This window comes from Anguilla anguilla, chromosome 4 (genome assembly GCF_013347855.1).
Source record: "Anguilla anguilla isolate fAngAng1 chromosome 4, fAngAng1.pri, whole genome shotgun sequence".
Taxonomy (NCBI): Eukaryota; Metazoa; Chordata; class Actinopteri; order Anguilliformes; family Anguillidae; genus Anguilla; species Anguilla anguilla.
In genome coordinates this window covers 51,391,643-51,408,460 of record NC_049204.1, presented here as the reverse complement: position 1 = coordinate 51,408,460, position 16,818 = coordinate 51,391,643, and the positions used below count along the sequence as shown (strand labels likewise).

At 43.0% G+C, this 16,818-nt stretch overlaps 1 protein-coding gene across 1 annotated transcript; it reads right to left on the bottom strand.

The window, feature by feature from the left end:
* Positions 1-148: 148 nt before the first annotated feature.
* rdh10a (retinol dehydrogenase 10a) lies at positions 149-12,981 on the bottom strand. The gene is made up of 6 exons (XM_035416256.1): positions 11,960-12,981; positions 10,857-11,092; positions 3,921-4,019; positions 2,659-2,804; positions 2,014-2,145; positions 149-1,831 (listed from the first exon to the last, which is right to left on the bottom strand). Exons 1-6 carry the CDS (start codon positions 12,240-12,242, stop codon positions 1,708-1,710), a joined length of 1,020 nt encoding a protein of 339 aa, XP_035272147.1. The 5' UTR covers positions 12,243-12,981; the 3' UTR covers positions 149-1,707.
* Positions 12,982-16,818: the final 3,837 nt, after the last annotated feature.

Here is a 16,818-nt window from a genome sequence, read left to right as displayed (position 1 = left end):
CATTCACACACACACACTCACACGCCAACGGCGAAAGGCTGCCATGCAAGGCGCCAATCAGCTCGTTGGGAGCAATTAGGGGTTAGGTGTCTTGCTCAGGGTCACTTCGACACCATAAGCCATTGAGGTGCAAAGAAAATACAACACATAATAATCTAAATCACTTTATTCATTTAAGTTAGGTAGAGACACTAAACATCAGAACCACATATAACCTGCTCCTCTGCAGAGCAGGATTCAAAGAAAATTACAAAAAGGAGGCTTCTGTCATACTGTCAACAAATGGCAAAAAATCGAGAGGTAGAGATTTTAGGCTCATAATAGTCAATGAAGAAAACGCCTATTGGAATGTTGCTTAAATTCAAAAGGTCTGTCTTCCTAAAGCATACAAAATATCCAAATATTAAACAATGGAGTTTTCATTTCAGTGGAATTTTGGGTACTCACAACAGTTAAACATTAACATTTCATTGAAAAAGGAGTTTAATGCAATACTTCCAAACATAGTTTTAATAGTCAGTAGTGTGTATAGACCATGATATTTTTAACATCTCACTGATCAAGACAATGACAGACAAATAACTTGCATATAAAAACAAGAAATTCCCTAACTTTGAGTTTTGAAAGGTTGCACAAGGCTTTCCTGCTTTTAAAAAGAATGTAGACATTGGGACGGTTAGCTCTACAGCACAAACCAGAGGGAACAATATTGCTGATGTTTCTGTACATTTAATTGCACAAGAAATGTTTACAAAAATATATCCAACTATACATCCAGGACCTATGCCAAATTGATCTTTTTCCCCCCCGCGCGACGACGTGAAAACAAGATCGATGAGCACTGCCAAACAAATACGGTTTGGTTCAACATGGGGCGCTGACCCCTGACCTATTGATTACATTTGTCTTTCATCAACTGAGCAGCACAAACCAAGAAGTAAGGAGAATCCCAGGCTTCGACAACCTGCATGATGGGCAACTGAGGAATACGTGTCCTTATACTGACAGGTCAACGGGAATGAAAGACTGCTGTACATCCAATTAATGCCAAGGACAAGAGTACAGATGAAAACATTAGGAGTTGGCAGTGCAAGATGATGACCTGTCAGACGTTAGCCAGGATCAGTCTGATGTCAAGAAGGATTCGGTCAATCTTTGTCCCCCCAAGTTAGTGGGATGTCACCTATAGATGCAGCCTCTGTGGTTACTGACCTCGCAGTGTGCTGGGAGCAGTTGAGAAATACTATGCTGTGGAACTGTTCTACACGAATAGTGTTTGCAGTGTGGAGAAATTGTGTAATTACAGTGCATGTCTACAAAAAAAAACAAAGTGACAAGATTTACTGTTCATACAGTAACATACTGTATTTTTCCACAAAGACGCTAAATAATGCTGGTGACTACATTACGTAAATAGTTAATAATTGAATACCTTTTGTATGATTTAAAAACTATTGTCAACACAGTATATAGACAGTTGGTTTCTTTAAACAAACCTTAAACAAATACAAATAAATCCTTAGTGTAGTACACAGCTTTCTTTGTTCCAGAGGAACAATATGGTAAACCTTTGCATCTGGTCAATGCAAGTGCACCAGTCAAGATTCAGTCTTTTCTTCTCTCTCTCTCTCTCCGATTCTCCTTCAGTGGTCTTATCCTCCGCGTTTTCAGGAAATGTGCCGATGTACAACTTGGGAACAGCGCCCTCTAGATCCCGTTCTTCGCCTCATTGTTGTTCATGGCCTGCTTCCTCTGTGCCAGGAACGGGTACATGCACTTGTCGGCGCCCAGAAAGCGGTACATGCACACGACGGCCTCAAAGGGCAGGATGCTGCGAGACAGAGAGGAGGAAGCCAATCAGCATTCGATGCGCGCCAAGCCCCGCCCCCACACATCACTTTCCCAGCAGGGAAAAAGCACGTGGATCTACACGGTAAAGCAACTGCTCAGGGTTAGCAGGTTTAGCACAGGTGTTTCCGGTTGCCGTGACAGCCGCCTCGTTTCGGGACGCACCTTTTCATGAAGTTGACCATGTAGACGATGCGCGGCGTGCAGATCATGGGCTGGTCGGTCAGGATGGCCCTCATGGCCTGTGTCACGCAGAACTCGGGCTTCAGGGGGGGCAGGAAGGGCTCAAACTCTTTCCTGCACGCAGAAAAACACGGGCAGCCTTTCAAAAACCACTGTATCTGCTATCAGCTGCAATACCTTTTCTAGTCTTTGGCAACTACGGTTGTAAAAGTTTTTTTTTTTTTCCTGCAGTATCTGATGCAAGTATGACTGAGAGAATTTTGAAAGGAATCCAATGTGTGTTTCTTCCACAGCTGAACAGGCAGACAGGCATCATAAAATACATTAATTTGACATGTCCAGACAAATTAACTTGCGCTGTAAATAACGAACCATTCATAAAGCACACCCCATAATCCACATTTATACTGGCCAAAATAAATACATAAAGAAACCGATATTCATAAATTATTGTCTTAATGGCCAAACCAAAAATAAATGCACGATGATAAGCTTATTAATACAAAAGTTAAATCACGTCACAATCTTCAGTTGCACCGACGGATTTATCATAGCCAGCTGTAATTTCCGTCGTATTCGCACATCTCCCAAAGCGAGCTTCCGTTGAGCTCCAGGGGGACCGCTCACCGGATTCTGCAGCCTCTGAACATGCCGGTGTCCACCAGGTAGGGGCAGACCAGGGTCATTTTGATCCCGTCTTTCTCCGCCGCCTTCAGCTCGTGGCTGAGCGACTCGTGGAAGCCGATGGCACCGAACTTGCTGGCGCAGTAGTCCTGGAAACAAGAGCGCACGAGGCGCACAGGCCTTAAAAACGCTGTGCGTAAAAGAGGCGCGCGCCTTAAAACCGCTGTGCGCGCTAATGACGGCCGTTAGCAACCGGTCCCGGTCATTTTCGTCCTTCCTTTATTTCACAACCGCCGGGCTCTCTGGTTTTATTCGCCTTATTCTTATTTTCTGTGGCAAGGGAAGCATTAGCTTCGCAGGAATGTTTTGATGTGGTTCAGCGTGGAAGTAATCTTCAAAAGGACCTTTCGCAAACACAGATGCACGTAGATAAACACTAATGGACAAAAGGATCCGACCGTGCCCACGTTATAAAACTGGTAGCTTCAGCCACAAAATTAACACACGGCAATAAATTCACTTTCGGTGCATGTCTGGGGAAGCATAATAACAGGTTTAAAAAAACAAAACAAAAAAAAAACAATGTGCTGAGGTTTCTTTGAAGTCACACTAATTGTCATAGATGAATGCTTGTAAAACGAAAGCCAGCTCACAGCTATGAAAACAAAAGGCAGTACAGTAAATATCACACAGGCTGGAAGGGGAATTTGACACCGGTCTGTGCTCAGGCCCGGAGCGAAAGCAAAACATTGTAAACTCATCGGAATATTAAATGAGTGCCTCGACAAGGGGGCCAGCCTTTGAAAGTGTTCCCGGAGAACACGGTCCCTGCTTCCTGTACTGCTAGCATGTATGCATACAATTCTGGGACTGAAGAGCAAGATCCTTTTACATTTTAATGGCGTCCAACTCAAAATGGGGATAAATGCTTGTGTACAGCCGGCTATGAATGGCTGAGCAGGAGAGAGAGCAGGCCCCAAATCTTCCCTTCCCAGCACTGTGATAGAGACATCCGCAATCGGGATGACAGGGCTCAGCTGGAACCCCGCACCCCCCGCAGGTAGAAACAGAGCCCGCCTTAAATCGAGACTCCCGAGTGAATCGTGTTCTTTAATTGGCTGAACAAAAAACAAAAAAAAACAAAGGCTCATTAACAAAACTGAACTGCCACGCAGTTGAGAGCCAGGCTCTTGGACTTCTGTAAACAGACTGTCCCTTTTTCCCGGGCTGCCAACAGATTTATTTGGGAGATGCGGCGTACAGACCTCCACACCAGCTGTGCTGAATAATCCCAGCGAGCTGGCAACTGTCACAATGTGTCCATGGTTCATCTCCAGCATCTTGGGAAGAAAGGCCTTGGTGGTCTGGAAGCAGAAAAAAAGAAGTCGCGTTACTCATGCGGTCTCCGGGAGGAAAATGATCAAAGGCCTTTGGCAGCCGGTTACAAACGAGAGCGAAGCCAAGAGCGGGTCCTCTTCCCTCCTCTTCCCTGTGCTGAGAACAGAGCCTTCAATAACCAGACGAAAGCTTCACAACATTCTTAAAGAAAAAAGTCAAATAAATGGGTGTCCTACTGTTTAAAGAGAGCTGTGGCATTTTAGAGTGCAAAACAAAACATAACAAACTTAACAAAGTTAAGTTCACAGACTAAAAAGGTGGCAAATTCAAATCTGACATATAGCAGAGGATTAATATTATTCCACTCTGGACGGTCAGATCTGGGTGTGCAGTGTGCCTCATGCACAGCTAAGCTCTTTTCCCACACAGATCCAGTGCCCTGACGAACGGCGCAGTGCAAAGAGGTGCAGACAGCACACAGCACCTCCCGCCTCTCACTCAGCACGTCACACAATTCAGTGCAGACCTCCTCGGCGCTGCTAAGCTGCTAATGGCTAACTAAGTACAAGAGCGACGAGTAAATGTTTTAACAGGGCAAAGCAGAGGGGGCCCGTACATTCAGTGTAAAAATGTGCGAAGGTACCGCAGTTCAGAGTCAATGGAGTGATATATGCAACAGGTAAAATAAACATTTTCATCTGTTAACAGTGCTGAGCCACTCTAGTCATGTGACCCAAGGGATGTAACTGTAAACAGGGCCACCAGTTCTGAAGGATGGTACATATTCTCAGAATTAAATCTCACCATTTGTGTGGCAAAGCCAGGTACCAAATGACTGTACAGCTGAAGAAGCCAAGTGTCGTAGGGCACAAGTCATTGAGGAAAATTAGGAAACTGATCAGCCACAGACAATGACAGAACGCTGCACTGTTTTTACACGGAGTCTTGCTAAGACTCCATCCTGAGCACATAGCATGCCATGAAGTGCAAATGCCAAGATCAACAGAGCAGTCTGGTGCTCATGATATCACCATTTATAAACATTCCCTGTGAAGCTGAACTGGTCCGTTTCTGAGAGTGGTACCAGCTTGTACAGGTATGCACATGGGAGAGGAATTCTCTTCAGAGACTGGGTGAATGTGCAGATGTGTCAGGCTGCACGTTTTATGGATATGCATCCGACTTCCTGGTCTCTTGTAAACCTTTTTCCATTCTTGGCATTAGGCTATTCCAAGAAAGCAAATGCTTAAGTCATCCGACCTGTCTTGACTGATGGATTACATCAAACAATACACGCAACACTAACGCAAACCTCGGTTAGAAATGATTGCTGACAGTGTGTGTGTATGGTGAGATAAATTTATTTCATAAATTGTGGAGCAATTATGGATGAGCAATTCTGATAGACCAGAGCCAAACATCTGTACTGCTCTTGACTGGGACGTTAAATATTTAAAAGAGCTCCAGGAAAACTTTCCGTTTACTTAATGATGAGGTCCGCTCGAGGGAGAACATCCTGACTGGGCAAATGTTTAGCGCAAGCTCCTTACGCCAAAATGGTGGTCAGTAGGTGTGCGTGCAAGTGAAGCATTACTTCAGATGTTCCCATACCGTGCACAAGCCAACACTTCTGACACAGCCCAATGTACAGAACCGCAGCCCGGTTTGGCGCTCAGAGTTTACAGTCAACGGGCCTGCCAAAGAGATACAGGCAGCTTTTCTGAACAGGCGCTCCCCCGCATTATTAATACAAAGTCCTGCAGTTTCAGCGAATGGAATTTAACAAGGGCTAAAACACAAGCTGCCAACATGTGAGTCGTTATGTCTGCGAGCTGTGAAGAGTAGGGAACCTCTTACAGGTGAGGAGCGAGATGCCGCGGGCCCGGAGGGCAGGCCAGCGCTGCTCATGGCAGCCCCCGGCATGTTGACGTGGCCCCCGCTGACCTCTCGGACACGAAACGTGTGAAAGCGAACGGGGGTTCGTGTCTTACTTCGTAGCTTTTCGTAATTGGTTCTCGACGCCCGCATTTACGCTAGATTAACTCCCGACAGCGCCGGGCTTCCTCGACTGCGCGGAGTCTGCATGCCTGTTGCGCCCCTTAATTGAGACAAACTCGAGCGCATTTCTCGGCACAAAGCAGCGCGCAGCTGCGGTGTCACCCTGGATTAGTGCAACTGTAAATCCAACAGGGATATGCACAAATATTGTGCCGAGGGGACTCCAGATGGCTACTAATTAGTCAGTCCTCCGTGTACGGATACGGTTTGCCCTTGATAAACTGTAACGGGGAACTTTTGTTTTCGGTCCTGAATGACAACGATTTTGGTTTCCAGCTACTTTCGTTATCGGCGGTGAAACTATTTCCATAATGGAGCATGCCCTGCAGTCAAGTGAAACACTTATTGATCTGGGGTTAATTTAACCTCAGCGACGCTGGTCAATAGTTTAATTCTTTTGTTTCCAGACAAGTTCATCCAAGTTCATGCCATTCACAAAAACAGGGTGGGGAAAAACTGACTTGAATGGTTTGTTTTGAACAGGACAAGAATTTGTGGATTTTTACAGTAAACAAGTTTATATGTCTCTCCCATCAAGGTGGTGTGAGGAGCATGAGGCTTCCAGTTCAGATCTGGTTTCTAGAAGATACCAAATGCTACAAAACAATTATAAATAATACTATTAATAATAATAATAATAATAATAATAATAATAATAATAATAATAATAATAATAATAAATACAATACTGCTCAATCATTTCTAGTTTTTGAAACTTGGCCAATCCAGTTTCATCACGATTCACTTCATTTAATCTGTTGACAAAGATTAATTAGCGATTAAAAAAAGAAAACACAACCTATTGAAGCTGAGGAGGATGGGACATTGGGCTGCTAAATAAGCGTGGATGGCTGAACAAACCCGTCCACATGACCCACCCCGCCGAACCCTGAACACAGGAGCAGCATACAAGTCAAGTAAGAGCTCTAGTACAGGTGCAGCGCTCCCAGGACCGCATAAAACCACTCAAGTAAGACTCTTCTGCCTGGCTGCTCCCTTTCTCCTGGCCGGACAGGAGTGCGGCTCGCAGAACTTGGCTCCTGTCACTTGGCATCTCATCAAGCTGATCCCGAGACAAGAAACCAATTGTCGGATAAGTGGGTCAGGCAGTGGTTCCCCATTACCAGTTCAGCTGTGGACAAGAGCGGCCTTCCCTGATGCTTTCCTCCAGGGATCTCCTCCCAGCTCTGAGCTTCCTCTGAGCTTCCACAGACACCCCCCCTGCACGCCCCCCCCCCCCCCCCCCCGCGCTCGTCGGCCCGTTCCCCCTGGATGCTCTGCCCAAAATGTCACGGTGCTTTCCTGAGGAGACAGCCCCAGAAATACACTGGACCCCGAACCGTAGCCCATGAACCCAACAGAGCGCACTGTAACACACGGCCGTGCTGTGGGTCAGATGACGCTACAGGCTATGTGCCGGGGAAAGAGACTGTAGACTAGTAGCATGTGTAGCTTTCTTTCTCTAAGGGAAGAAAAAACAAAAAGAAGGCAAGGCTTTAGAGCGCCGAGGCTTGTCTTGGGAAGCCAAGCAGTCAGCACTGGCCCCCGGTGCATGTGCAGCTGTGGACCCCTCCCTTGAAACCTGCTGGAAACTGGGGGTGGGGGGGGGTGCCTCAGTGGAGTCCAAGGAGCCTGGCAGAAGACCATGCTTAGATAATCGCCTCACTTCCTGCTAGCTCTCGCATCCGAGCGGCATTCCCACCATTTAATCCAAAAGCAGCCATCCATCTGGAACAGCACACCCTGCCCCCCGACTCCCACCACCATTTTGAAATGCAATAACGTTAAGATAATTCAGCAAACCAACAGCCAGACTGCTCAAACAAACTGGGGGGAATTACATGGATTGGGTGCAGATGTCCTGTGAAACTCCGTCATGACACAGGGGAAGGAAATAGAATGGTTTTGGAATGTCATTCATTTAATGACGAAGCATGAATGATTTGCTATTTTGAGTTGTTGTGCAAAGCTAGTGTTTTACCATCTTTAAGGTGTTGTTCTTGTCAGATTGACTGACCTTAAGCAACTTAGGAAACCCCTGATGAAAAAATGAAAATAAACAAAACAACTAAATAAAAACACGGACTACCGGCCTTTTCTGAACATCCAGTAGGTTCAGCTGTACTTCCGCAGGAGGAAGAATGTGCTGCAAGGTCTTTCTAAACATCAGTGAAAGAGAAACGTAGCAAACATATGACCCGTTTAAGAATAACACAATCAGGGACTCATATCAAACCACTACAAACTGGTACAACGAAGTGAATGTTCACACGTGCATTGCTGTTGCAAACATCTTGGCCTTCTTATGCAATCTCTTTTCAGACAAAATGAAATTAATTCAAATAAACATCAAGTGCCAGCAAACCGTGTAAAGAAAGTGAAGTCACGTGTATTTTCCACCCAAAAGAGTGGATTACCACTGTGCTTTTTACAGCGTTCGAGGATCAAATGTGCAAACGTGTGAAACGACGTGCCAAAAGTCATTTCCTTTGTCATGGTGAAACGGGCGGGGGGGACGGAGGGAGGACCTACGGCGCTGATACTCGGCTCCCTCGCACCGCCCGCTCGTCCCCTCCCTCGGGCCGCGGTTATGAAACCGCGCGGCTGGCGCATGCACAGCGCGGTCGAATCGACCGTGAGAGAACACGCACTGCATCGCTGAGGACCGAGCTGCACCACTGCCCTTACTGCACAACCGTTTTACAAACAGTTTTAGAAAAAATCTGATGTAGCAGCAAGAAAGACAAAATGCAAAGTGTTCTTAAATGATCTTCGCAAAATGTTCAGGATTTAGGCGTCTGCTTTGACAAGCCTGCTGTGCGTCGAGCGAAGACCCGTCCGCATGCTGCACGCAATTATGATTACGTGCGTTTGTGTCAGAATTCACTTCAGGTCTCTGTCTATTCAGCTGGTCTGTGGCTCCTAATGAACCACATCCTCCATTCTGCAGCAGTCGCCTGTCCCCATTCATTAAGATATCCCTTCATCTGCCCCCCCCCCCCAAAAAGAAACCACGGTCCGCATTAAACAAAGGAAAACAGGGAGGAAAGCTTAATGAGTGTGCCCACTTGCCTCAGCTCCACAACCTTCAGTCTGAGGTGACGGCAGGCAGGAGATTTCAGAGACAAAATGTAGGTGTTAACGCGTGTGTAAAAGGGCCTCCTAATGGCCACTCAAACGATGCGTCTCATTGATCTGAAATTCCGAATGTAGCTTTCCTGCATCATTTTGGGAATCCCCACTATGCTGCTGTGTTAAAGCAAACAACACAGGCGGTCTTTTACAGAAGCTGCTACAGGATCATGCTTTTCTAAGCAAACTCAGAATCTACAAGGCAGGATGACAAGGCAAACAGATTACGTTATCAGGAACTCACACTTCAAGTGACTGTTTATCAAATGAGTGCTATCATCTTTTTAGCCCATTCACCACCAAGAATTATAGGGAGTTTAGTTGATTTGTTTCTTGTATTGTCATCCTCATGATTGGCTTATGGTAAAACCTGGACTCATATGCAAATCCACCAGAGAGCACTGTATCTACGGTGTGACTCTGCCAAAAGCAAATATCCAACCGCTCAGCTTCTCACAACAGGGGTGGTCTTCAAATGAGATTGGCCACAAACCTCAGCGTTTACTCATTTACTAACACGAGGTTAATTAGAGGGATGCTAAGTGAGAATGGTTTAACACAAATGGCACATCGCGGAGCAGGATGCAATCTGCAATAAGCTTTAATTAACTGGGGTGCCTGGGGAGAGCACATTCTTCCTGCTATGCTGATCAACCCCAAAGCTAGTGTCAATGAGTCCTGCTTACATCCAAGTTATTCAAGAGCTTTAAAGCAAGCCCTGCTGTTCATCGTTGTGACAAAGCCTTTGGATTTACATTAGCAGAAGATCCAGTCTGTTAGGTCACAAATCAATTTGGCAGACATTTGCAAAGCCGGAATCAAAACAAATGGAAAACGCAGGCTTTAAACAGATGCCAAGGCTTCACCACTAACAAACGCCCCACGGAGGTCTGCTATACATATTAAACCCAGGAATGAGCAAAGATTCCACATTTCAGGGCGGACGTAACAGTTTTGTTAACAAGCTCAATGCAATAGTAAGAGAGGACTTTACATGCTGAGTGAATAACTCTGAACTGGGCTTGCCAAAGCATTGTCTTCAAAGAGATATGATTAAACCCAATGGTTCAGATGCTCAAAGGAGAGCATGCTCATTGGCGATTGTTGGTGGGGTGTCTTTTTTTTTAATGACATTCCGTTTCCTGTCCCTCCTCAATTACTGTGCATTTGGAAGGCTTTCAGACAGAAAACAAAATTGCAGAAAAAACAAGTTATTCCATTCTCCTCAAGTGACCCAAATGTAGTGCTAGGATCTGGGTGATCACATACTGGTTGCCAAAATCAGCTCATTGGAAAATGGCTTTCAATTTAACCTGAATAAGATGAAGATTAACAGCACAATGATATCAAAAGTTTCATACAACTTTGTGCAGACAATGAATAAAGACAGAATATGCAGTGTCAAAAATGATAAGTCTGATGACAAATCAAAATATAGCACCAATGAATGCAGAACACAGACAACCATTCCCATAATTTCCCCATACCTGCCCCCCACCCCCACCAGGAGGTTTAACACAGAAAGGCTGGTCTGAAGTGTTTTCCTTACGTGTACACCCCCTACATTTAATTCAATAGACTGAACTTGTGGCACATATGACTGACTGTGGACTGGAGTTAACTATTATAACAACCGTTGCCAGGGTTCAATTTCGCTTAGGTGGGGAACTCACCCAGAAGTGCGCGTGGCAGTTAACCATCATGGTCCTCTCGATGAGCTCATCGGGGCACTCCAGGAGGTGGTGGCCGGACACCACGCCGGCGTTATTGATCAGCAAGTCGATGTCCCCCACTTCTTGACGCACCTTCTCCGCCGTGGAGTACACGCTTTCGCGCTTTCCCACGTCGCAGACATAGGTGTACACCTGGGGCTGGAATGGCGGGATCTCCTCTACACCACTCACAACTCCTGTGTCCAAAAGTAGAAGCAATCGATTAAGGGACCAGGAAGAAGCCAGCGAATAGTCATTCCATAAGCAATAGTCATTTCATTTTTAACGAGCATACCCTATTTCAGTGTCTCCGGTTATTCTGTTTTATCACCCACGTCACGACCAACAGAGTTGTTCAGGACAAGCGGGTTCTGTTTCTTTCATGATTGACACTATAAATTGCTTTTGACATAGCTTACTTTGTTCTCACAGCACAAGTAATTTGAGTCGGATCCAGCAATCCACAAGCACTGTGTTATATGAATAACATGGCAAATCACAGCCTCGGCGCCCTTATCTGGCAGCAAAGACACAAGCCTACGCTGGAACTCTTAATTCTATTTTTAACTTTCAGCGTGCAATAGTGAACTCATTTTCAGCAACTTTCACAGTGGTAAAATCGACATTAATAAAAAATATGTTCGTAACGACAAGTTAGCTGAGACAACCATACGCGCAATGAAATTCAATGTGTTGTCATAAGAATATGCAACCAAAAAGAACAGTACGAAAGTCATACAGAGCCGGTTATTTATTTTTTTATATATTTAGCATCACACATCTTGCATAAGAGTTTCATTTGCATACGTAATAAAACAGTAACCCACCCTTGGCTATTAATTCGATAACCAGCTGACGTTGTAATCTATACGTAGCCCACCTTGTGTAGCCTACCTGGCGAACGAGACATTCAGATTTCGCTCCGATATAACGTTAACTCACAAACCTAGTAGCCTAGTAAACTGGACGTGCATGGTTGCAATTCACTAAATGCATAATTTCAAAACGATCGCATGCCACAATTAAAGTCAGCTTACAAAAAAAAAAACGTAGGCTATAGGTACCATCTTTGGTCACTGGGCTGTCCAGCTCACGATATATCTGCCGCACCATCTCTGCAGTTTCCTCGTTGCTTTGGCTGTTGATGTCCCAGAGCACTAGCACTGCCCGTCGTCGAGCAAACTCCTTGGCAAAGAGTCGGCCCAGCCCGCTGCCTGCCCCGGTGATCACACACACCTGCCCCGCAACGCTTTTCTCTTTTGGCCGAACCACCCATTTCAACCCGGCCATCACAAAAGCCCAAAGCACTTTCAGAATGACCAAGAAAAACTCCGCAAAGATATTCATCCTGATAAATGTAGTAAACTCGCGAAAAAGTATGTTTACTGTAATATAGATATTAAATGATAAAATCGCCGGCTATTTGATGTGTAAACTAGTCTAAATCTGACTCAGGGTGAATGGACAGCGCACCCGACAGTGCTGCTAGCTAATGAGCTGAGTTCCTAACTGTAGACCAACTTAATATTCACCTTTCTCTCTTAGCTTTTCTCTAAACAAATTGCAAACAAAACATTATTGATATAACCAATAGCCATTGGTTAGTTCGATAAATATACAGTAGGCTACACTGTAAAAAAAAAATCTTGCCAACATGTAATCATATAATACAGTAAATTTGTTACAATTATCTCAGCCGGCAAGTTAATTGTAACAACTGCATGGAAGCTTTCCGTGACAACTATTAAATTACTTGTCCATATCTGCTTTGCAATTAATCATCAAGCCAGCAATCGTTAGTGCCAACTTTTAAACCGACCAAATCACGTTAAGCCTGTCTAAGCTTACTATCCATTCGCAAGACATATACCCATCTAAACTGTGATTAAAGTAATTGCATCGTAACTCCCAGAATGAAAACTGCAAAAAAGTAATTGCTATCCATTCGCTTTTCTAGTTAAGTCAATCTATGCGCCAGTAAAGCGCCCTGCAATAAATGATGTACACAGATTCAGTTACAAGTAAATCGCGTTGACTCTATTGCCCCCTTCCGTGACACTGACAGCTCCCGAAGGCTCCAGTAACATTTTCTGTGCTCACGCTCTTTTTAAACAGCTCAATACTGTCAAAAGGACCCCAAATGCAAGACTGACGACTCAAGTGCCTGTATAAAATATAACATACTTTTACATTTTTTCAACGGTAGTTTCATAATTGAAAATCTGATATTAATATTAAAATGAAAAGTTTGATAGCGGTCAACCGAGTAACTTATTTTCAATATTTCAGGCAATAAATAGCCACCTAATAAACAACCAGTTATCATCCACAAGCTTGTGCAGTTTGTCCTATGATGCAAACCTGTAGTATGGTTCTCTAGTGCCTGGAAAGTTTAATGTAAGACATTTTAATAAAAGAATCGTTAAAAAGCTGCATATCCCTTTAGTGAATCCAAGAACCCTAACTTTAAGTTCACATTGCGCGCGTCTTTCTTTCACAGAGGCACGCTGGTGGGTCAAGAGTCCGGATAGTGTAATCTTGGTCCAATTTATTGAATAAATAACGTTAACGTTCGTCCCCATTGAAATAACATGACAAATGTTGAAAATAAAACCAGTAGCTTTCTTTTGAAATGAATGGCTGACATTAACGAGGCAATACAGTTAAAGCACCAATATTGATCATAATAATACCATTATAGACGTGTTTATGCTGTCAGATTCAGTCTGCTAGTGTTAAAAGTTAAAACTAGGTTCACACTAGGCTAATTAAACACGCTATTTAATACAGCCTTTTGGAGTAATTGTAGGTTACTGAGCTATCCAGCTGCCAAACTAAATAACTTATCCTGGAAAAGTACTTTTTTTGCCTGTCTTGCTTGGAAAGGATTGTCTTCGTTACTGGCTAATATTCTATATGTGTAAGCAGTTAATAGGTAGATTTAGTTTTGATTTGGATAGAAAGCAGTGCCAGCTGTGCCAGAAAGCCGTTTCAAAAGGCAAAAGGTTTAGGCAGCCATAAAAGCTGTGCCAGTCAAGATGATGTTAGCTGAAAAAAAGATATGTAGCTTGTGGTTTCAGGCATCACATTCATCTTGTCATTCTGTTTTATTGGTATATTTTTTTCTAGATAATAGGTCTTTATCTTTTGAAGAAATTACTAAAGACTGTTTGTTCTTGTGACAGTAGTCAGATCATGAAAATGAATTGTACCCCTTCAAAAGATGAGGAAGCTTATTTACAAGAGTGCTGACCGTACCACAAAGAGTAGGCTATAAGGAAGCATACAGATGTGAGGTCTGCATGGCCAGGACCTGCACCTGCAGAACCCAAACTAGCCTTTATTACTAGGGTCTAAGGGTAAGTCATACAACTTAAAGGCGGACCAGACTTGGTAAGGGATATTGAATAGACTTTTTTTCCATCTAAAAATTTACTTTGCTTGTGTGGTAAATTATACCCTTGGTGATACTATTCCAGAATGTAGCCATCTCAGAAATCAAATATCTTCTTCATTGACATTATGTAATGAAACATACTTACTGGACGTGAATCAATTTCCCCGTATTGTCAGTAATGCAAGTCAAATGAAGAAAGAGTACATTAGTTTTTTGCTACCAGTTAGTTGGTTCTTGTCAGAATTAGTACTCAGAGTTGATACTTCAGTTACATCCCCAAATAAAATGTCCTCATTTTTATTCAGGAAAATATAGAATTAATTGTGTTGAAATCCATGAAATCTACACAGTTGAAAAGAAGAACTTAAAGGCAGCACACAACTTCCTGTGGCTCTTCAAACTGTGGTCCCATCCTGGGGTCACAAACAAAAAGACAACTCACTTTGTTGAGGGACGTGATGCTGGCCACAGGGATAAGCAGATAAACAGACTTGTCAGAAGAATGAACTGAGCTCAGTGAGATGCACATGGTTTCTCCAACAGGCTGTGATATTCAACATCTGCACATTTTGATTTGGGCCAAAGGGGGTTCTAGAATATCAATGAATCACATCCATCCTGTGCAGCTGATTTGTAGATGACTTAATCTCTTCAACCTCAATAAAGGGAGCTTTTTTAATGAAAAAGAGATTTTAAAAGGGAACTACATAAACTATGAGGCTGTGTTCTGTCAACAAAACGAGGGATATTGGGTGGTAATCTAATTATTAGTAGATCATTTTTTACAGTGATATCAGGAAGTATTTTTTTTCCACAGAGATTTGTTAACACATGGAATAGTTTACCTTTTGAGTGTTCAAGACGACACTCGACACAGTACAGTAGAATCTCAGGGGACAAACCCTTTGGGAAAGGGGCTTATTAGGAATTCCATAGTGTTTGTAACTTTGAAACCGAAGCCAAAATACACCAGTTTAATATAGAACAGCTACTTGCTTTTATCAAACTTGTTTTTTCAACAGGCTCTCGTTTTGTAGCTATAAATATTTTTTAATTAATAATCAATAATCAAACAAACCTTAAATCTCATTAGAACATTTTATTTTGTCTTTCTGAAAGATACAGCGTAATAGCCTGTCCAGTTGAAAACTGTTAAGAAAAGCATGCTATAGTATAGTCTTTATTATAAAAATAAATATGTGCAGATTACAGAGTAATAGAAAGTTGTTGACCAAACTTGAGCACAGAATAGAGAGGCACATGAACCAAAATGTAAAACAAGCAAGATATGATGCTAGCCATTTCACAAACGACATAGCCTCCATGCAGGAACACTGAAAGGGGAATGGCAATCTGCCGAAGAGCACGCAACTTCTGCTACTCTGCTCACTTCTTGTAGTACAGTTAATAAATGTGACAAGTAATGTCTATGAAAGTCAATGGACAGGATAATAGGGAGCTTGAAAAGGCATAATTGCTTGTGCTGTGTGCAGCTTCATAGCCAGTTTGGTTGACCGGTCAGTCCAAAACCTGGATGTGCTACTTGTCCTCTAGATGAGCCTGCAGTAGATGGGCCGATTCATCCTTTGTCATCAACAATGTTTTTGTGTTCTTATGCGTACAAATAAGTTGATGCACTTTATATACTGCTCTGCTAAGTTTTGAAATCCACTTTAAGTTAATTACCTTTGACAATAGGTATTCAGAAATGTGAATCTACTAAAATAATTGTCACAAGCCAAACACATTAAGAGCAGTTCTCATCAACCTTTACTGACAAACCATTATGTTGCGCCAAGTTGAATCATTTTGATATATGAATAGCTAAAATGAATCCATGAGTCCCAAATCCCGGTTTCTTGTTCAGGAAATGTACTGTTCAATCTCAGATTGAGTTAAGATAACACTCCGGACAAACGCAGGATTTTGACATAACAATTGAATAATTGTGGAATCTCTTGTCTTTTCTGTAATTTTGTGAGTTTGTTTTAAGATTTTTGTGAAAATGTTATTGTTCTAAAAATGTCCAATGTCTGTAGGCCTACTAGCAATATTGTTCTTCTGTTACAGGTTTATCATGGGATATTATAAATATAAACATAATAAAAAGACTGATTGGATTTCATTTCCAGTGCATGTATATCACGTATTTGTTTCCTGTTTTCATCAAATGGCAGCATTGTGTTCCTGTACAAGGCTTGACAGCTCAATTTTGGTGAACATTTACAATGGAAAGGGCAAATTTTTTCAAGGATGGTGCAGTGAAAGGCTGCCGGAAAATTTTAGAAATGATGCCACCTCCACCTAGTGGCCATAAAATGTAGTTAAAGTGGTCTTGTCCTTTATGATTTCAGCGGCCACGTAGGCACAATAATGATTACTGACACAGAATAGTCAGTTTTACTCAGGTGATCCTGCTGATCTGAGGTATTAAATATCTGAATGTTTTATGAGTCATAAATATTACTAGAAAAAATCCTATTGACTTGAACATAGTGTCGACTCTACACACACATCGACTTTTTA